At 37.8% G+C, this 22,373-nt stretch overlaps 1 protein-coding gene across 2 annotated transcripts in view; it reads right to left on the bottom strand.

Moving 5' to 3' along the window:
• LOC127805864 (DExH-box ATP-dependent RNA helicase DExH5, mitochondrial-like) overlaps positions 1-22,373 on the bottom strand; it is a 93,196-nt gene that overhangs the window by 26,319 nt on the left and 44,504 nt on the right. For both annotated transcript variants that reach the window (XM_052342676.1, XM_052342677.1), the window contains 7 exons: positions 8,329-8,424; positions 7,774-7,962; positions 7,506-7,665; positions 7,254-7,384; positions 4,039-4,206; positions 3,680-3,952; positions 468-662 (listed from right to left, as the gene is read on the bottom strand). In XM_052342676.1, coding sequence (XP_052198636.1) covers positions 468-662; positions 3,680-3,952; positions 4,039-4,206; positions 7,254-7,384; positions 7,506-7,665; positions 7,774-7,962; positions 8,329-8,424 — 1,212 coding nt within the window. The remainder of the gene's footprint in view (positions 1-467; positions 663-3,679; positions 3,953-4,038; positions 4,207-7,253; positions 7,385-7,505; positions 7,666-7,773; positions 7,963-8,328; positions 8,425-22,373) is intronic.

Raw genomic sequence — 22,373 nt, 5'->3', positions numbered from 1 at the left:
GTCAATGCATCTCAACTGCACCCATGAAGGGCTTAAGAAACAACCACAAAATTCAAAATGCAGAGAGCTTAATTGAGGGAAAAAGAGAATGAAATATATATAGAATAAGCACTAGGAATAGGGACATTGCGCAACCAAAATAATATGCAGCTTAGAAACGCCAGTATGAATCATATTTTAAGCCACATTCCGAAGGAAGGCCTGTAATAACATTCAAAAGAATGGAGACAGAATCATGAGGTTACAGTAAGAAAAATAAAACTTTTTTTCACCTAAAAGAAGATATAGTGAATTCTCATTTGCAAGAAAAAATAAAAATGTCACAGGGACGAGAACTACATAAACTTTAAAAAGCTGGAAACAATTTAAGAGGAAGAGGAAGAGAAAAATGAGTAAGAAGCTAAGCTATGAGCAACAAAATATAGTATCCACCTTCTCAGATGCATCAACTGGAAAAGAAACCATACCTGCAGAGCAGAAACCTTTGAAATCCAGGAAGGAAGCAAACAAGGAGTGTTGTTCAGTGCATCGTATGATGTCTCCTTTGCCTTTCCACAGTCAATAACAAAAACTACATCATTAATTGTTATACTTGTCTCAGCAATATTGGTAGCTAGTACTATTTTCCTCACTCCATCCTTTGGCTCATCAAATATCAACCTCTGTTCCCAATCAAATGAGGAAGTACTTTAGTAAAAAAATACCATAACATATTACAAGGCTACTTCAACTTAATCCTCCAATGTATTTAAAATTACAATGCAAAACAGCTGGCTATTGAATATCCTGCTTCCAGTAAAGACAGACAGATAAAATACAACAGTTCTCAATTAAAAATAGATATGCAGTGAAAAAGTACAAGGAAACTCAGATGAGGCAGAACAAGAATTGGAGGCTTGTGATTCAACATGCATTTGGTTCTACAGAAATTCTAACAAAATTAGAATGATGGAAACAGTAAGAACCTGTCAACAGAAGATACAACAGAGAGAGATGGGGAGATGGGTGAAGCTTGATGATTGAAAGGATACATCATTTATATGTTCTCTTTTTCAACGAGGGGTTATTCTAAGTCCAACCTAGAAATGTTGGAAAATGCTTGAAGCAAAATAGTGGAATTTACAACTAGCAAAACTTCTGGTCCATGTACAAAATGAGCCCAAAACTTCCAATTCAAACAAACACAGCCAGAGAGTGTTTATCACATGAATGGTCTTGCCTTTCATAAGGTGTTTATCACAAGGATGTACTAATAAACCCTGAGTGTAGTATACTTATTAGTAGGCCTAATGTTGAAAAGAACATGTCAGCATATGTATCTTGAATGATTAGGAACTATATTGGTCTTTGTATTTCAGATTTGTCCGAACAAGCTGTTACAACCTTCTTTAAGGCGTGATGCAAACAAAAATTGATGACTACTCATCCTATTATTCCTGCTCATCAAATGTGATGTTTTTGCAGGTTCTACTCTGCCCAAGTATCCATAGTACAGCTCTAAAAACGAGTAAGATACATGAGGAAACCAATTAAGGAGGCTCCATGTTCAGTATAAAGGAGACAAGTTGGAAGTTAACGAGGAATATAATGAGGTGCCAAAAGGGATTTGGCTTGGGTACAAGAATTTGAGTCATATCATAAGACTTGGATTCCATTCATGAAACAGGCTAACAACAGTAAAGACATGGTTCACTACAGAAAAAGAGAATTGTCATCAACAAATTCAAGAAACCTCCTATTCCAAGTCCATGAACACAAAGAAGGAAGATCAACTACTGAAATCATCAATCACCAAAATAGAGAGGGGAAAAAAAAAGGATCTCCCAGTCTCAGACCTCTTGATGCAGAACCAAATAGAACAAACAAATCAATATCAAAGCTGATCTCAAAATACAATAGCTGAAAGCTTCTGATTTGACAATGATGGTTGTGCTGCTCTGCTACATGTTGTTCCGATTGATTGATGATGGTTGGAGGCCCCTGATGCAGTCAGTAATGGGTCTGATGGTGATGATGGTTCGATGATGCAGTCATTTTACAATGGCATGCAACTATGCTTTTCTTTTCTTTTCTTTCTTTTTTTTTCATTTTTTTGTGACATTGCTGGTGGACTGTCACTGATGAAGGTTAATGGATGGTGACATGATGGTCGGGAATGATTCAAGACAATGGGACTGCAATGTTTTTTTCATTTAAGTTGTTGGAAGATTTCTGGTTGCCATAGTGGTCAGAAAAAGTGATACAATGCTGGTTGAAATTAACGAAGGCTGTGGATCAAGAAGGCTTTGATACCAAATTGATGCAGAACTATAAAAGAACAAGAACAAATTTTAAAGACTGGATCAGATCACTCAAAACAAAAACCAATATCAAAGCTGATTCCAATACATCCAAGAAAGGTTCATATAGGTTAGTAATCATACTTTAGTTAGGACTCTAATGGAACATAATAACTAAAACATTAACCAGGAGATAAACATAAAGAATAAATAAAAACAAGGAGAAAAAATAAATAAAATAATGACGATTCCTACATTTAGGCCTAGAGTAGTATTTCCAAAAAATATTTGCTTTCTTGTCCTTCATCACCCTACTTGCAGTTAACCAAGCTGTTACCTCTATTCATGAACAAGTGAAAAGTTAATAGAAGATAACCCACTGTAAACCCAGCAGTAACAGTAACTTCTTATGGTTCTTTGATTATGAATTGCATCAGTACTAAAAGTTATTACGTGCTAGTTTAGTAGTCAAGATTGGTTATTAAAGGGTAAATTACACCATTAGTCCCTGAGCTTTGCAGTCCATAACAAATTGGTCACTGTACTTAAATTTTTGTCACCATAGCCACTAAAACTTTTATTTATGTCAAAATTCAGTCTCTTTTTGATTTTCCATCAAATTTTGTTAACAGAAGCTGATGAGGTCTTGGTTGTGAGGTTCAGGTTATTTTTAGCATCAAGTAATTTTGAGGTTTATATCAATGTATTTCATGTCACCTTTTGTTAAGAGAATTAAGCAGAAAATCAAAAGAGGAAAAGTTTAGCGGCTATGATGACAAAAATTGAAGTACAGCAACCAATTTGTTATGAAGTGCAAAGTTTAGGGACTAGTGTAACTTACTTGGCCATTGAATATGGATACACCATGGGAAATCTCTGAGTCATCTATCTGCTAATTAGGTAAAGTAACTTAATTGGATGTTTGTGTATCCCATGCAAACATAAACATCCAAGAACATGCAAATGATGAGGGGCAGAAGGAAAACAAGACAATGTCTAAGCATTTCATTGGGCCTAAAGAAAATATAAGGCCACAAACATGAATGTGCAATGGACAACAAAGGAAGAAAAAGGTATAAATAGAAGCCAAGTAGAGAATATCTAACCATTTCATCAGACCTCATACCAGGTAAAATACATGAACATGCAATGGGCAATAAAAGAAGAAAAAGGTATAAAGTGAAGAAACAGAAAATTGTTTCAATGCTTCATTCACCAAATGATGAACAAATCAAAGCATACCCAAACAATATAAATAAGGCATAAAATGTTTATTTGGAGTACCATCAAGGGATAGATTAACAAACAAAGATGAATCACAGATAAATATTCTGGAGTACAATAGAGGGATAGATTAACAAATAAAGATGAATTGCAGATATCTGTAAGTCAATCTTAACCTGCTCTGAACTGGCCATAGAACCATGGCATGCAAGCAACAAAACCCGACTTGTGTCTCCCAATATAAGATGAGATTGGAGTTTCTCCTTCAGAGAGCTTATGTCATCCCACCCCGTCATAAAAACTAAAATAGCTCCAGGCCTTTCCTTTTCACAAATATTGCACAGGAGATATTCAATGAGGTTAAAACCAATACAATCAGGATTCCAACAGGACAGAGATTCTCGAGTCTCATGGCTAAAATCCTTAAAATCAGCAGCTCTGAGTGCATCCTAATTGAATTTTCAGAAAGATGTTAACATAGGAGGAAGTACAAAACATGAATTTAATGAATGTAGCTGCCAACAATTTCTTATACCTCAACAGCTGAAGCAATTTGGCTTTTCCTCTTCCTTGGAACTTGTTTGTTCATTTTCCATGCCTTGTCCTGGCCATAATCATCTATTTGATTGTATGGTGTCAATCCGTATCCAGTCATCTCCAAAATATTTTCCAAGAAATGAGTTTGAACAGGGTAGGTAAAGCCCTATTAAACCAGAAGACAAAGTTATCTTAGGTGCAAGGTTCTTAAATCAACAAGGAATATGATCAGGAAATAACTTTTAGATGTGGGGATATTTTCCCACACAACACAATGCATCAGCTTTTGTGTTCTGATAAAATGTGTTGCCAAAATAAAGAAGTAGGCTTGCTATCATACATAAGCTGAGAACTGCTGAAACTGGAAAAGAAGATAGTCCCTAGTAGCACAAGCTTCGGAATCATATCCAAAATATGCTACATACATCACATCTCACAGCAAAATAATGATAATATATGCTTCTATGAATAAGCCCCTCAACGGTGGCAAAAGGTTACACCAGAGAACTAATTTACTAGACTTTTACTTCCAACTACTTTCCTCAAACAAGGAGAAAAGCAGCCTCTTGATTCTTGAATTAATCTAACCAAACATCTATTTAATATCTTTACGTAAATTAAGCTTCCTAGCCAAGCAAAAACTTGGTGAACCCTAGCTTTATATCCACCTAGGAATGAGTTAACTAAATCCAAAAAACCATCCTCCCAAATATTCTCAAAACAAATTTTGAACGGCCTAGGAGTAAAACCTCCAGAATTTCAAAGTCCAATGAAAAAGGAGAGTGATCTGGCACAATTTCACGTAAATAAGCCTAAATCACATCTAAGAAATGACACTCCCAGTTCAAAGAAATAAGGAACCAATCCATGTGAGTACTTAAAGAATTAGAGTCCAATCCAGGCCACATACAAGAGGTCTCTTCTAAAGGCAAGTCCACCATATCCTGAAATTCAATTAAATTAAAGAAGCCACCAAAACAACCCTTTATTTCTCTACAAAACAAATGACATTTAAGTTGCCCATGAGGGGCCAAACTCTGGAGAAGACTCAATCAAAATCATCGACAGTACAACTAAATTTACACGAGATAGAATAAGAACCATTCAAGATTCCCAATCTGTTCAAAAACTCTCAAATTGTAAAAAGTCAAAAATACCATGCACCCCAAGTGAAGTGTCAAAGGCACCAAACAAACCAACAACCACTGCAACTGCTACTAATGGTGGCCAAAGAAAAGAGTTATATACATTGATTTATTCTTTATATTGCAAGCTAATTTCTACTTTCCTTATTTTAAGAAACGTTTTTGCCTGAGGTCTCTCTCTCTCTTTTTTCTTTTTCTTTTTTTGGGAATGGTCATTTAGGGTCCATAACATTCCACAAAAGAATGTGCAGCTTCATGACGTAAGATGCTTAATAGTTTCACTTTCAACCAGTTCAATGTACCTCCCTCTCCTAGATTTCATAATTAACATCATAAGTGAGTTTTCTACGGTCTCTATCTCTTCTTTGACCTGGACTACCACACTTCCATAAGTGAGTTTTCTACGGTCTCTATCTCTTCTTTGACCTGGACTACCACACTTCCTTGAAGAGCTACTTCTGTCTCTAAGATTTCACCTAAGCTCCTCAAAAAGGCTTGTGGCTTCTTAGCTCAAAAGTTGAAATACACATCCCCATAGAACAACTAAATTTCCACAAACGCTAGAAAATGGAGAAAACCATTAATTAGTTGCACAACTCATAGTAAGGACCCATAACAGCGATGAAAAATAAACTAAATCTTTATTTTCCAACCACAAGAACAAGTGGTAAAACCTTTTTAGGTGGTGTTTGGTATGAGGAAAATGTCACTTTCCTAGGAATTTAATTGGTGGTAAAGACAAACCCACATTTGGTATGTCACATTTCCAGGAAAGTAACTTTATATCATGGGCAACTGATACCCAAGTCTTATGGGAATGTCCTTCCCACATGGGAAAGGTGGGAAAGTACGTAACTTTCCCAAGGAATGGGAAAGTTAACCCAATTTTTTCTGTCAAAATTGCCATTTTGGGCTTGTCTGCAGAAAAACAAGTAAAAGCTTGGTACTATGCTACTTTATAAAAACTCAATATTAAGTTTATTTTGGTGAATTATATACATTATATATGTGAATATAATAACGCATACAATATATAATATATTCAAATAATATATAATATTGTATATATATAATGTATTGAATATTATATACAATATTATAATACAACATAATACGATATAATATTATATAGTTTATATTATATATTTTTATACAATATATAAATTGTTGCTTTGGATTAGAGTTAATTTTCAAAAAAAATTATCAAACTTTGGCCAGTATAATAATTCTAGAATAAACTTTAGAACCTATCATTTTTACACATTAAATTTTAATTTTGTATCAATTTTCCACAATATCGTTAAATAATTGATGTCCTTGAGATGCATTAGTTAATTTTCAAGTTTGAAAAATGGGAAGAAAATCAATAACTAATACATCTCAACAGTATTAATTTTTTAAAGATATTGTAGAAAAGTCAATACAAAATTAGAAGTTAAGACATAAAATTGATAAGTTCTAAAGTTTGTTGTGGAATTATATAGTGGCCAAAGTTTGATAAATTTTTGAAAATTAACTGTAATCCAAAAAAACATTTTATATACTATATGATATCTTATAATGTATATTATATCATATATTATATATTTTTTATATAAATAAATATTATACAAACTATGTAATATTACAATTATTATAATATTGTACATAATATATTAAATCATATCTATTTTTTTATATTATATTATATATTTGTATATTTTTATAGTTGTATTACTATTAATTATTTAAGTTTTTAACAGTATTGTAGAATTGATACAGTGATCAAAGTTTAGTAATTTTTTGATAACTAATCCTTTTGGATTACTAATACTTAATAAATATTTATTACACATAAAATTTTATTTTATGTCATAGGATATTCTTCGAAATTTTTTATGTATTTCCCAGGAAAGTGTCTAAAATACCAAACATTCAAATGTTTTTTTGCTAGGATTTTAATTCATATTTTCTCTTGCGTACCCAACAGCAATCTTCCCAATAACAACATTCCCAACAAATAACAAGGAAAGTAAAAGACAAAAAGGCATCCAATGCCACCTTAGAGTACAATAGTCATGAACCTCACCGGTATATGAACTGTTGGAGCCTTGCCAAAGTACGAGGAGAAAAGCTCAGCATCTAAAGTTGCACTCATCAAAATCAGCCTTAGCTCCGGTCGACGAGGAAGAAGATCTTTGAGGACAATAAGTAGAAAATCTAGTTTAAATAAGCAACATGTTAGAAATGACATCCTAAATTCCCAAGGAGACATATCAGAGAGAAAGAGAGGGAGGGAGGGAGATTTTCGAAGGATCATAACCTCCATCAAGTAACATACCTTCATTCATTCCACGCTCATGGATCTCATCAACAATAACATGAGTCACACCCTTCAAGCTTCTGTCTATTAGTAATCTTCTCAACAAGATGCCAGTGGTGCAGAAGAGAAGATGGGTGTCTCTCCCTTTCATACCCTCGAGTCGGACTTTATACCCAACCTTAACCATGAACCAAAAGAATAATCTATAGTATAAAATCCCTCAAAAAAAGGTAATGGATAGCAACCCTTTGGGGTTATGCTTGTAGCAGAAGTGAAAAAAACTTACCGTCTCACCCAATTTCTCTCCCCTCTCAGCAGCAACTCTTTCTGAAACAGACATAGCAGATATTCGCCTAGGCTGAGTACAGATAATGTTACATAAGGCTCCACGACCAGACTCAATCTCAGATTCCAAAATGAACTGAGGTATTTGAGTGGTCTTCCCACAACCAGTTTCACCTGAAATGATAACCACCTGGAAAGAGAGAATCACATCAGATCATTTGCAATTGTTTATTTATTTATTTTTATTTATTTATTTATTTATTTTTTTTTTGGGGGGGGGGGGGGGGGGGGGGGGATGGGAGTGCAACAAAATCTATTAAAAAACTAGTTTCTAACGTTGAATTCTCCAGAAAATTACATCATTTGTATAGTTATTGATGCCAAATAAAAAATGTGTAATTTGAAGGTGCTGAAGGCATACAAACCTTTCAATGGAGAAAAGATATGCCTCTAGGAATTAAAATAATATTCTATCCATCATTCAAAGAAGTTATTTGTACAGTACCTTAAACCCTGGAAACTAATAATAATAACATAATTTAAGGTCCTGATGTACCTGACTCTGGGAAATAGACATTAATAAAGCATCCTTCTCTTTATAAGCAGGGAGACTTCTACGAAATTCCAGCATCTTTTCACCTTCTGGAGATGCCTATAACAAATCAATACATTACAACATTTGTACCATTCTATCCTGAAAATTGTGAGTCAGACAAAGTAATATAACTCCTCAGGTAAATAAAGAAAAACACACACAACAATTGACAATGAATGATTCATCACAAAAGGCAAGGTCAGTAGAAAACAAAAAACTGCTGGTGAGTTTCTACAAACTTTAAATAGCAATAATCTGCTCGATTTCCCCCACCAAGAAGTGAATGAAACCAACATCAAAAAGTAAAACATAATTTTTTATTTCATTATTTCAAAATTTCCCCCCAACAGAGCTCAGAAGTATCTAAAGGAACAATGCTGCAAAAGAATCACCTAACGCATAGTTTCACTCCCTTCTATTTTGGAATGGGATTGGTTAAGTGAAGTAATTTTCAGAAGTTTACTTCATATTAAAAAAAATTTAGATTCACATAGACCATGGCACAGCATTTAGAAGCCATTTCAAGTCACACCTGCTATGATCCTGACACCTGCACCTACAGAAACATGAGAGATTCAACAGTGGTATTGGCATTACCTACAAAATCCTGAACAAGGAGAAGAAAATACACCACACCTTTTGGACGGGCAAAGCATAGTTGTCAAAGGCACGCCTAGGTCAAGGTGCACAGAGGTACAACGCCATGCTTGAGACGCTGCCTAGGTGCATGAGGCACACGCCTCATGCAAAGTGCAAGGTGCATGGGGCGCATGCCTTGTATAAAAGTGTACTAGAACCCTATTTCTTATCTATTCATCTTAGATATCATTTCTTGTTGATTTGATTGCATATTTTTGTATATTGGTGCAAGGCGAACCTAGCGGTGTAAGCCCGAGGTCTGCCACATGTCCCACTTGCTGGAAAACTACTCATGTCTGCATTTTGCTTCATTCTTCTAATTTCTTTTGCAATTTAAAAGAAACTAATTCTTTGCTGTAATTTTCTTTTGCTGTGTGTCCTACTCTAATTTTTTTTCTTTCTTTTAATTTCTGTTGCCATTTAGAAGAAACTAATTTCTAAGAAATGAATGTTTTCATTTTGTGCTCTACTGATTTTTTTCTCTCTTCTAATTTCTTTTGCAATTTAAAAGAAACTAATATTTTGCTGTAATTTTTTTCCTTCCTTCTAATTGCAAAAGAAATTAGAAGAAACTAATTGTTTTTTTTGTGTGTCGTGTTATAATTTTTTCTTTCCTCTAATCTCTTTTGCAGTTAGAAGAAACTCATTGCAAAAGAAACTAATTGCTTTTTGAAATAGTATTAGTTGTTATTATAGGGTTGGTTATTTGTCATTTATGATTTTATGAGTTTGCATCTACATCCTTATAGGTAAATATTTAGTGTATAAATATTTTATAAGCATTTTGAATAAATGTGCATCTTGTGTGCCTGAGGTTCATGCCTGGGCCCCAAGCACTAATTTGTGCCTCAGTGCACCTTGTGCGTTTGACAACTATGAGACAAAGGATAAGGAGATGATAGATAGACTCACTACCTGACATGGCTATCAAAGGCAACCCTAGCTCTATGAGACAAAGGATAAGGAGATGATAGATAGACTCACTACCTTGTGCGTTTGCACCTATGTCTTTTTTTTATTGGACTGGTCAATACAACCCACAATAACGAGAACAAAATTGAAAGAAATTTGAGAAAATAATAAAACACCCCATTAGCTATCTAACATAAAACCCTAACATTAAACAAAACCTCTCAAGTCCCAATAGCTATTCAACATAAAACCATAAATCCCAAAGTGAGAAAGGAGAAAGGATTGAAAGATACCCAATAGCAGATTCAACCATCAGATGTCAGTATTAAACTTGTCTGCACAAACTTGAGGTAACTTTTTGTTTTTCCTTTTTTATTTCCAAAAAGTTTTAGCTTGATTGTCATTGGAGAATATGTTCTTTTTTTTTGGGGGGGGGGGGTTCAATATGAAAGCACCATGACGTAATTTTTTAATTTTAATTTTGATGGGGAATGAGAAATGAGTGTAATTTTAACTTTTAAAGATTTGAAACAATTATTTGTTTTGACGTTTTGTTATGTTAGTATGATTTAAATATTATTTGTGATTTATCACGTTTGCAAATTGTATTTCATTTTACTTGTCATTTTATGAATTTGTCTCTTGTGTCAAAACTTGAATTTGAAACAATGCTTTATGTTGATATCTTAGATTTCTTTTGAAATAATATTAGGTCTTATTAATTTATTGTAGTGGTTGAAATAATTAGTTGTTATTATAGTAATATAGTGTTAGTCCTTTATATTTAGGATTTTATAAATTTGCATTTACCTTTTTATAGGTATGTAATGAAGATAATGATGTATAAGTGTTTTTATACAGATTTTTAATAAATGTGCGCCTTGCATCCAAAAGGCTCACACTTGCAACTGCATTCTAGGAGGAGGCTTATCTCCCAAGTAGTTCCCCCCACCCCACCCAAAAAATAAATAAATAAATAAAATCATTGCTCACACAGGGTCCCATAAAGTGAACAGACAAAAACATTCCACCTCTTGACAGGCATCCAAATCAAACTCTCCTGTCCAATCAGATTGTGGTCTCGTAGCAAATTGTAGACCGCTGTCACAGGGCATACTTCCCAATCCTGGAGACTCAACCAAACTGAAGATTCCAGACAATGGCATATCAAGATACGTAAGAGCCCTTAGCTAGCTAAGCAATACCAGTCAAGACGTCTCAAAGCAGTCTATGGTCATAACAAGAGCCTGGGCAGCACAAAGAAAACATCCCAAACCTGAGTAATGCCCTTGCACAGCCCTGTTTCACAAGATCAAAACATACTGCTCAACCATTTCCCCTGATCCACCGTTACCCAAACTAACCCACTATGAACTCTTTTCCAGCCTCATTCAGCCACAACCCACTGAAGCCACTTCCTGATAAGAGCTTTATTAAAGACAGCCTGACTTCAAACACCCTACCTGTCCCTAACAAAGAGAAGACGCACCTTATTACAATCAACTACGGGTCATTTATACCCATCTCCTAAACCAACATACAGGAAATCCCTCTTATGCTTCACAAGTTTTTTTCCATAGCCATAGGAATCTGTTGGAATACCAACAAATTCACTGAACTTATATTCAAATTACTCAATTCCGATAGGAATTTACACAGCTCAAGAAGGAAAAGAAACAACCAGGGCATTCGAGAGGCCCCAACTCTCCAGAATTCTCTTCCAAAATTCAGCACACCCTCTCTCTCCCTCTTATTTATACTGTCCTACTCAGCATAGCTGCCTTTGGCAGCACATGTTGGTTTGTTACACACAAACCAACGATTTCCCTTGCTACCCTCTGCACCTGCTTGCTGTTACGCGAGCCCCATGCATTTTACCCCCTGCCCCTATCCCTTGGACTGCCTCTGGCAGGTCCGATGGACTGAGGGCCTATCATTATCTCTCCACCCCCCCCCCCCCCCCCCCCCCTTTTTCACCTTGTCCTCAAGGTGGAAATTTGGAAACTATTGCTGAATGAGGTTGAACGGTTCCCATGTCGCTTCTAAAGGGGGCAGTCCCTTCCATTGAATTAAACATCCCTGCCTTGTAGATAGATTACTTCCTGTTCCAGATTGAACTCCCAGGACTACCTCGGGCTCCACCAATAGCTCTAAATCTCCACTCAGCTGGCTGGAAACTTCCACACTAGCCTTCAAACGCCCCTCTTGCCTCACGTAATTGGAACACGTGGAAGACGGGGTGGATGTTGCAATGGGAGGGCAGTGTCAATTTGTAAGCGACCGGTAGGTCCTACCTCCTTCTCAACTTCAAAAGGACCATAAATCTAGGAGCTAATTTCTCATTGGAGCGACCAGCCAGCGATTTCCAATGGTATGGCCTCAATTTCAGGTAGACAAAGTCCCCCACCTTGAATTTTACCTCTCTTCTCTTCATCACAGATTGAGCCCTCAGCAATTGTGCCTTCAAGTCATCCAAAATCTTATCCCGTTCAGCTAGTTGCTGTTCCACCATTGACATTGGCGTGGTCCCTCTTTCAAACCTCACCAAGGCTGGAGGTTCTCTACTATACACCACCTGAAACGGGGTCTTCCTCAAAGCTGTATGGTAGGATGTGTTATACCATAGTTCAGCCCAAGGCAGCCACATGAACCATGATTTCGGTTGAGAGGAAGCAAAACAGAGAAAGTGTGTTTCCAAAGTCCGATTTAGTACCTCTGTTTGTCCATCGGTTTGTGGGTGATAGGCGATGCTTCGATTTAGTTTCGTACCTTGGAGGCGGAACAAATCCTCCCAAAATTTGCTCATGAAAATTTTGTCCCTATCTGATACAATGGACCTTGGGAGGCCATGTAACCTTACGATTTGCTTAACAAAAATTCCAGCCACTTCCCATGTAGTAAATGGATGTTTAAGTTCGATAAAGTGCCCATATTTACTTAGTCAGTCTACTACAACCCATATTGAATCCATTTTGCCCGACCTCAATAACCCCTCAATGAAATCCATAGCAATATCATCCCAAACTTGATTAGGGATAGGAAGAGGCTGCAATAATCCTCTAGGTGTCAAAGCTAAATATTTATTCTGTTGGCAAACATAACAGTTACTCACATACTTATGGATGTCCTTCTTCATCCCTTGCCAATAGACACTAGCCGCCACTTGCTTGTAAGTCTTCAAGAATCCCAAATGACCCTCGATTGCCATCATGTCCCTCATGTAGTACCAATGGAATGAGAGAGGACCCTTTTGGTAAATACAACCTCCCTTTATATAGTAGTTGGTTGCCCACCCACTGAAAATTGGGTTGGGAAGCAGGATCAGTTTGTCAATCCTTGATAATTCGCTGCACCCTGTCATTTGCTTCTACTTCTCGGGCCAATTGATCCAGTTGGATCACTTTAAGTATTGTCAAAGCCACTAGGGTTGTTGTATGGTTGATGCGTGATAACCCATCAACCACCTTATTCTCCAATCCCGGCTTATAATGTATCTCAAATTGAAATCCCATTAGTTTTACCATCCATCTCTAATACTCGGGGCTCACCAACCGCTATTCCATCAAGTATTTGAGGCTCTTTTGATCAGTCCAAACCTCAAATTTCCTCCCTAAAAGATAATGTCTCTATTTTTGCATCGCAAAGACTATGGCCATCAATTCCCACTCATAAACTGATTTCGTCCTTCCTAACTGACTGAAAGCTTGATTGGAATAAGCAATGGGTTGGTGATCCTGCATTAAAACAGCCCTCATGCCTTCCCCCGAAGCATCCACCCCAACCACAAAAGGTTTTCCAAAATCTCAACCACAAAAGGTTTTCCAAAATTTGGCAAGGCTAGAACAGGCAGGGAAATCATCTTCGCCTTAAGCTGTTGGATGGCTTGCTCGGCTGCTACATCCCAATAAAAATTATTCTTCCTTAATCGTTCAATTAAGGGTCTTGCCATCTTGCCGTAGTCTTTCACGAAGCGTAGATAATATCCCATGAGCCCCAAGAAACCTCTCAATTCCTTCATTGTTGTAGGAGTAGGCCAATCTACCATCACTTGAACCTTAGCGTGATCAGCTAACACACCTTGTTGGGAAATGATGTGGCCTAAATACTCAACCTTCAGCTGCCCGAACAAGCATTTTTTCCTATTAGCAAGAAGCTGATTTTTTGCCAACACTTTTAAAACACAACATAAGTGCTTTGTGTGTTGTTCTAAACTCCTACTATACACCAATATATCATTAAAAAAACCCAATACAAATCGCCTTAAATACTCCCTGAAAATATCATTCATCAGCGATTGAAAAGTTGCGAGTGCGTTTGTCAACCCGAACGGCATAACTAAGAACTTGTAATGGCCCTCATGTGTCCGGAAGGCTGTTTTGGGAACATCTTCAGCCTTGACTCTAATCTGATGGTAGCCAGATTTTAGGTCAAGCTTGGAGAAAACCATAGCTCCGTGCAGCTCATCAAGCAGCTCCTCAATCACCGGTATGGGGAATTTGTCAGGAATGGTTACCTTGTTCAATGCCCTATAATCGACACAAAACCGCCACCCTCCATCCTTCTTCTTAACCAACAACATAGGGCTGGAAAATGGACTGCAACTTGGCTGAACAATCCCAGCCCCCAATATCTCACCCACCAGTTTTTCAATCTCATTTTTTTGCAAGGGTAACGGTAGGGCCTCACATGTACTAGTGCGGTTCCTGGAATCAGGTTAATAGCATCGTCTTTTTTTCTACATGGTGGCAGCCCCTCTGGATTAGAAAATACCCCTTCAAACTCTTCCAGCACCCCTTGCAACATCATTGGGATTTCACCTTGTTATTCTTCAAATTCTGCTGTAATGGTCCCCAATTCCAGCAGCATCCCCTCCCCACTTTCCTTAAGAGCTTTCATCATGGCCTTCAAGGACACCATGGTTTTACTCAAGCTTGGGTCTCCCTACAATGTTACATCCATATCCCCCACTTGAAACTTCATAGTTAACGCTTCCAATCCACAGTCATTTTCCCCACTGCAGCTAACCACTTCATTCCTAAGATCACATCCGAGCTACCCAACTCTAAGGGCAAAAAATCCTCCACAATTTGCAAGTTTTGTAGATGCAGTTTCACCCCCTTGCAAATGCCGACCCCTTGCACCGCCATTCCCGTTCCCATAATCACCCCATACCCAGCAATTTCTGTTCTTGCCAAACCCAACTGTTGCACCAGCTCGGTTGCTATAAAATTATGTGTCACCCCTCCATCGATAAGCACTACTACTGGCTGCCCTTCGATATGCCCTTTCAGCTTCATTGTTTGTGGCATTGTCAATTCAACAACTAAATTCATTGAGAGCTCAATGATCTCACCCCTTTGCCCCAATTCTTCTTCCCCCCCTTCCCCTGTTTCCACCTCAACTCCCTCCTCTTCCACCTCTTCATCATAAATCATCATAACTTGCAGCTCTTTGTTCTTACACCAATGGCCTATAGAATATTTCTCATCACAACGAAAACATAGGCCTTTGTCCCTTTTGGATTTCCACTCGGCCTCGCTAAGTCATTTAAAAGGGACATTGCTGCCACTCCTAGCCACTGGCAGCTTGCTGCTTGATTGACTAACGACTCTCGAATGAGGAGTCAGGCTTCTTGATTGTATGGGAGAGGGTCGGTAGACGTTGGTTGTAGAGTGGGTAGGGAAATTACTCCTAGCTGGCCCGAACGTCCTACTGCAACTGAGCATGGCTGCATTCTTATCCTCAATACATTGAGCCATCGACATGATCTGATCCAACCCCCTAGGTTGCAGTGCCTTGATCTCAGCCCTTATTTCAGGTTTAAGGCCATTAATGAAATGGCTTTCCAAGAACGCCTCAGAAACATCCGACACTGGCACTGCCAAAGTCTTGAACATCAACCTGTAATCCTTGATAGTCCCATCTTGCCGGAGAGCCAGGAACCTCTCCTCTAGTGACCCCTCTTGGGTTTGAACGAAATCGGCTGCGAAATCCCCTGCGCTTGGACTCCCACTAAAACTAAGAGAGGGCCCCTACCTTGAAACACAATGCAACTAACTCAATCTTCTCATCTTCAAACAACTGATTGATCGCAAAATATCTCTCAACGCGGAATATCCATTCGTCTGGATTGTTCCCCTTAAAGATCGGCATCTCCAGCCGTCGACCTCTCCCTTCCTGTCGCCATCCTCCCCCCACGCCACCCTTCATTCTCTGGTTCATGCCGACTCCAGGGGTCATGTTGGAATCTTAGGTAAATTCCGTTGGCCCTTCGCCCCCATGGGTCTTAGCCTTCCTCTCCCGTTCTTGTTCATCCCACCTCGTTCGCATGATGGTGAACTATTCAAGCATCACTGCTACGTTCCGGTCTATGGCTTGAATATCTCCCCTTATGGTGTCGACCTTTTCCTCCAAGTCCCCCACTCTCTCGCTTAAGTTTACCATGATGATCGACAACTGCTCTGATACCAGAATGTTGGAATACCAACGAATTCACTGAACTTCTATTCAAATTACTCAATTTCGATAGGAATTTACATAGCTCAAGAAAGAAAAGAAACAACCAAGGCATCCAAGAGGCCCCAACTCTCTAGAATTCTCTTCCAAAATTCAGCACACCCTCTCTCTCTCTCTCTTTCTCTTATTTATACCCTGTCCTACTCAGCATAACTGCCTTTGGCAGCACATGCTAGTTTGATACACAAACTAGCGATTTCCCTTGCTACCCTCCGCACCTACTTCTTGTTATGTGAGCCCCATGCATTTTACCCCCCTACCCCTGTCCCTTGGACTGCCTCTGGTAGGTCCAATGGATTGGGGGCCTATTAGAATCATAAAAAGACATGGCAAAGTGGTCAGGTCAAGAGAATACTCTTTATAAGGGCAAGCTGGTGAGGAAATAGGATTATTAACTTTCAAAGTATACTAGGATTTGGACAATTATAACTTGGGTAATTATATTTTAATTGGAATTTCAGCCCATAAATAGGTTTATGATGTAATTAGATATCAATGATCTCCCTCCTTCCGTCCCTTCATCCGATCTTCTTCTCTTTTTAAACTTCCCTCCTCTTCTTTTCTTCCCATATTCTCCCGGTATTCTATCTTTCATAATTTTCCAGCTGTTCTACATCAATTTGGTATTAAAGGCCAACTTCATCCATCCTCGCAATCTGTTACAAATCAAAACTGTTCAGCAGCTTTCAACCATCGCATTTGCAGCAACACAACTATCACAACACCATCCATGATCATTACCAACAACTACCCCATCGCAGCATCATCACATCATAACGACCATCGCAGAAGTTTTCAGCAACCATCCAAGACCATCAGCAGCAACAGACATCCATCATCAACATCAAATCGAACAACTACACAGCAACATCTCTAAACAAGACAAAATTCCATCCACAGTTGTCACAGTCACAAACTTTGAAAAAGCACAACACAATAGCAGAAACTAACAGTCCTGATCATTGAATTCATCATCAAACCATTTTTGCGGAGTTAATTGACAATCAAAAGCCACCATCTTCACCGTTAACACACATCGGTGGCAGATTCGAGCAAGACAGCAATTGACAAAACAAAGAAGACCACCAGAGTTGCACTTGACCACCAACCAAACATCGCCAAGAGCTCACTGACCTTTTCAGATCACTACAAAAGCTTCACCAACTTCTCACATTGATTGAAGACCTTCACCAACTCCTTTGTAAGCAGTGAATCTACCGTAACCTTCACTGGAGCCGAGTCATAGTTGAGGCCATTGGAATGATCAAGAACACCATCAAAGATGTATGTAGTCACACCACCATCAGCCTAGCCAACTGTCACGTCCTCGAGTAGAGGGTCGGGCAATCTGGGAATTTGGGAAGAATTCCAGAGAAAAAGGATAGAAATTGGGAAGAAACAGATAGATCGAGGGAGAGGAGAAGCGGGAGAGAGGAAAGAATGGAGAGAGAGAATTCGAGAGAGAAAGAAATGAAGAGATTCTGTTATTCCAAAAAACTGTCTTCAACTCTCTACAACAGCCTTCTTAAAAGCTTCTCCCTTTCTGTTGAAAGGTAACTACCAATTGGGGGAGTTACATGTATTTAACTACTGGCCTAACTACACACAGCTTCCCAACCTCCTGTTAGTTACAAATGGTTATAGGCTTTTTCCCCCAAATGTCCATACTACCCTCAGGTTTGTAACACCAACATCCCACCTTCTTGCCAGAAACTCTCTGATCTTGATGAACCCTAGATGCAACCCGCCAAGCCTGAAGTCTCTCGGTTGCACATCCCCTCTTGTTACTCCAAAAACTCATAGTTTTAGATTTGTTCTCTTATGCATCTCACTTCTTCCAAATAACCAAATTATCCATAGCCCAATTTGCACACCCAATCCATTATAGAAACCCAAGCCCAATAAAAACCAAATTCATTCAATTTATTGCAATTCGTAAACAGCTTACCTGACCCATTACAAATAGCCCATCAGACTTGACCCACTTGCCAGAGTCCCTGATCATACAACCTGTGAGTCCTCCCTTCACCAAATTACAATCCACAAAACACCTAAGCCTAGTCCAAAGTAAGCTAAACCTGCCACTATTAAACTCTCCACAACCAAACCCACAGGGGCATCATTGCTAACAAACAGGATGTTATTTCTGGTTTAAATTTATGTTTACAAATCTAGCATTAATTAACATATGTGTTAATTCTCTTTTTTAGCCTACTCTCACATACCTATTTTCACTGTTTAACCATATTTTCCACATTACAGTTTATACTCCCAAATCCATTAACCATATTCACCCATTATAACATACAGTCCATACCCATAAACACATATCTTCGCTACCCATGCCATCCGCACATTGCCCTCAATTTATATTTGAACTTCCTTAGTGGTAACATTGTCTAGCTTTCGTTCCAGCAGTTACTGAAAAAAAAAAAAAAATCTGAGAGAATACCTACTAGTGCAACAGAGTCTGACACATCAGCATCTAGGTCCCAACAACTACACCATAAATGCCAGATGGGCCACATGAATTCTCAGTCTGCAACATTAGCCCCTAGGATTGGGACCTCAAATTGTGAGACACAATCATAGTGTGCCGTGACTGTAGGGGTTTTTGTCACTTGATTGCTAGTTGTCCAATATTAACTTTCATTATGGAGAACAATATAACCGTAAATAAAGTAGGACACCAAAAAGAACAAACTCATGAACACAACATAATTGAATTGGGTGACTTAGATGAAGATTGTGATCACAAAATGAAGTAACAGAACAAAAGGAATTTCAGATTACCAACCAAAATAAGCTTCAACTAGAGGTAATGGGAGAATCTGTTACAGTAGTTAAGGAAGTTCCAAAAGATACTCAAATTGTAGTATCAAAAGAAGCCTGTTAGTTAATTGAAGAATCTAGTGGTCTTCCCAAGGAATTCCTGAACCAATTTAGCCCTTTCTCCTGACATTCAGTATGCCATAGATCATCTCACGAGTGATCCTTCCTACTTCGCCTCACCATAGAATGAAACTCATTAAACATGTTGAGCTAGATAAAGCACTTGACACACTCCAGTCTTGTCTGCATGAACAACATATCAAACTTTATATTGGGGATCGTGTTATGAGTTCAACGAGGCTAGAACAAGTAGAATAAATGTATGTGACTTTAATACATTAACTGTGGTTTTAGCTCTATGATTCATGTTGAGGACATTGTTACATATAAAAAAATTATATTCAAGAACTTTTGTTAACCCATTACTGAACCTGCTCTAGAGCCTAAGGTCTCATTACTGTTACCTCTTTGCTATGTGTCCACAAAGATAAATTGACGTTATTTTAGGTGAGCAGATTTCTTTAACCTGGGTTGGACAGATTCAATGTTTTCTTGTTCATTGAGTGAATCCTCCAAATTTAACATAAAGAGGAATTGCCTAAGCTTAACCCTGAACATCTAGAGTTATATAAGAACCAATAGGATCTAATAATAGCAGCAGTGAATTCCTCACTTTGAGTGAGTTGGTATTAACTTGTGATTGAATAATTATAACTAGGGTAATTATCATGCCTATCAGTAGGCTTATGATGTAATCAGAGATTAATCTTTTGATTGATACTGAATACGAACTCTCCCTCTCATCTTCTTTCTTCTTCTTCTTCCACCCAAATTCTTCTAGTCTTCTTCTATCCTTCACAAATTTTTGGTTGTTTCACATCACAAGCATACCCTCCTTTTGAAAGATAGAACTTCTTCCAAGAAGTTGACTCCTCTTGAACGTCTTCAAGATCCCCCACATGTAACTTTGTTCTTAAGAGGGTCCAAAAGGCAAACCAAAGGTAGATGGAAGGGTCACGACATGACAACCTAATACATCATCACTAGCAAGTATAATATCGCTTTTGATTAATTAATGTCCAATCCCTAAATGGTATTAAAACATAACAAAATGCATCTCAAAACTCTTAATTCTCTAAAATGAGTACCTGTAAGTAACAAAGAACTGCACACAAAAAGAAGATGAAATACTGGAAAACTAGAATTAATACTGCTCTCCACCTCAAAACCACTAAAAGTCTAGTGACTTTATGCAGAAGACTCAAGGCTCTATAATCAAAATAAAAGAAAAGTGGAATACAGGTTGCCTTGACTCAAACCTATAAAGCTCTCAAAAAGGCTTTCGGGCCCCATTAACTACAGAGATACTCAAACTAATACAATTCATCCTGCCCATAATCCATCTTAACCAAAACAAAAAAAATAAACTTATTGTTGTCAAGATCAAAAGCTTTCTCTGTATCTAACTAGCATAGAAGACTCATAACTTGACTCTTAAGCGTCAAGTATACAATTTCTTTAGCAATCAGGATGGCATCTAGAATTTGCCTACCACTAACAAAAGCATAATGTGAATTTGATATCATGCCCCTCATGACTTCCTTCATCTCAAGGACAAAACCTTAGAAAGGACATTATAACTGCACAAAACCTTAGAAAGGGTATTATAACTGCTACCCCCTAACTTATAGGTCTAAAGCCTTTTAAGCTTTTAGCCCTTCATTTCTTAGGTTGAAAGCAATGAACAAGGCATTACAAACTCTTCTTGAAACAACGATAATTATGAAAACCTGAATTAAAGTCCATAAAATAGCCCTAAAAAATGTAACAACAACAATGAGAATGTTATAGTAAACCCATCAATATTAGGCCTTTTGTCTATATATTCATACTATTTAAGCCCCCATGACATCCTTAACCCGGGGGGGGGGGGGGGGGGAGACTCCACAACATCCAAAGGTCTTCCTAAATAACTCATAAGATTATCTGTAACAGATTTTAACTAAATGCTATGATTCAGATAGCATCAACAATTCTCGTACAAATTCTCATGATGCCTATACAGTTCAGGTACCTATCCAAATTACCCATCTTATAAAATAATTCCAATCATTATAGGCTTCTCTCTTGAAATAATTTCCTCCAAAAGGAAAAGTTTGTCCATTTCCTACTTTTTTGGGGGATCAATTTCCTCCTTTAGAAGTACGTGATCATAGACCTCACAACTGCCTCCTACCCTCCTAACCAGGGATTCCAGTAGCTTGCAACAAATTGTCAAATCTAACCCTAACTGCAACAAAAAACTCTTTTCTCCACCTCTTTAGATCATACTTTTCAGTCAACTAGTGTCATTCACTGCATAACTCAACCAGCAAACTCTTAACTAAATCAATACAACCCTCTTCTCTAAAACACATGTTTTTGAAAAAAGGCATAGGGCCATGTCAAAAGCCCTTAGACTCTAGAATTTTGGAAAATGACCAAAAACTACTTGAAGAGGATGCCATGAGAACAGAAAAGTGGTCATCCCAATTTGAAGACCCGAAAAAAACAACCTATCTAACTGGGGCATAGAGGAATTCACTCCAAGACCAACCTGTTTGCACAAGTCTGTCTGTAAAGAAATATTCATTAACTCCAATTCGATAAAGGTTGAAAAGCCTCTCACAGTCATTCTATGGACAGGTAACAAACGTGTCTTATGTTAAGGACCTAAAATAAAAATATAAATATTGAAAATGATCAAGTTTCATTGGAAGGAATTGTATCTGCTTTGAACACATTGAAAAACCAAACAGGATCACCAACATAGATGAACAAGAAACTATATAAGAATTTTGGAATGATAAAAAAGAAATATTAAACAAAAAAATACAAGCATAAGGACTTTTGTAGGAGTTAGGAGTGAAATCATCCTCGTTAAGGCACTTTATAGTTGGAGGATCATAAGAGACTTCACACAACTTCCAATGTTGGGAAAGTGTTTTCACTTGGAGAATTTCCTCATGCACTCTAGAGCTTTTTGCCCACAAAGGGGAAGGCTCACCACTGTATCATCAATACTTATAATCATTTTATCTTCTTTTCATATAAAGACACAATAAAAA

Source organism: Diospyros lotus, chromosome 7 (genome assembly GCF_014633365.1).
Source record: "Diospyros lotus cultivar Yz01 chromosome 7, ASM1463336v1, whole genome shotgun sequence".
NCBI classification, from domain to species: domain Eukaryota; kingdom Viridiplantae; phylum Streptophyta; class Magnoliopsida; order Ericales; family Ebenaceae; genus Diospyros; species Diospyros lotus.
This window is presented reverse-complemented; position numbering and strand designations above follow the sequence as displayed.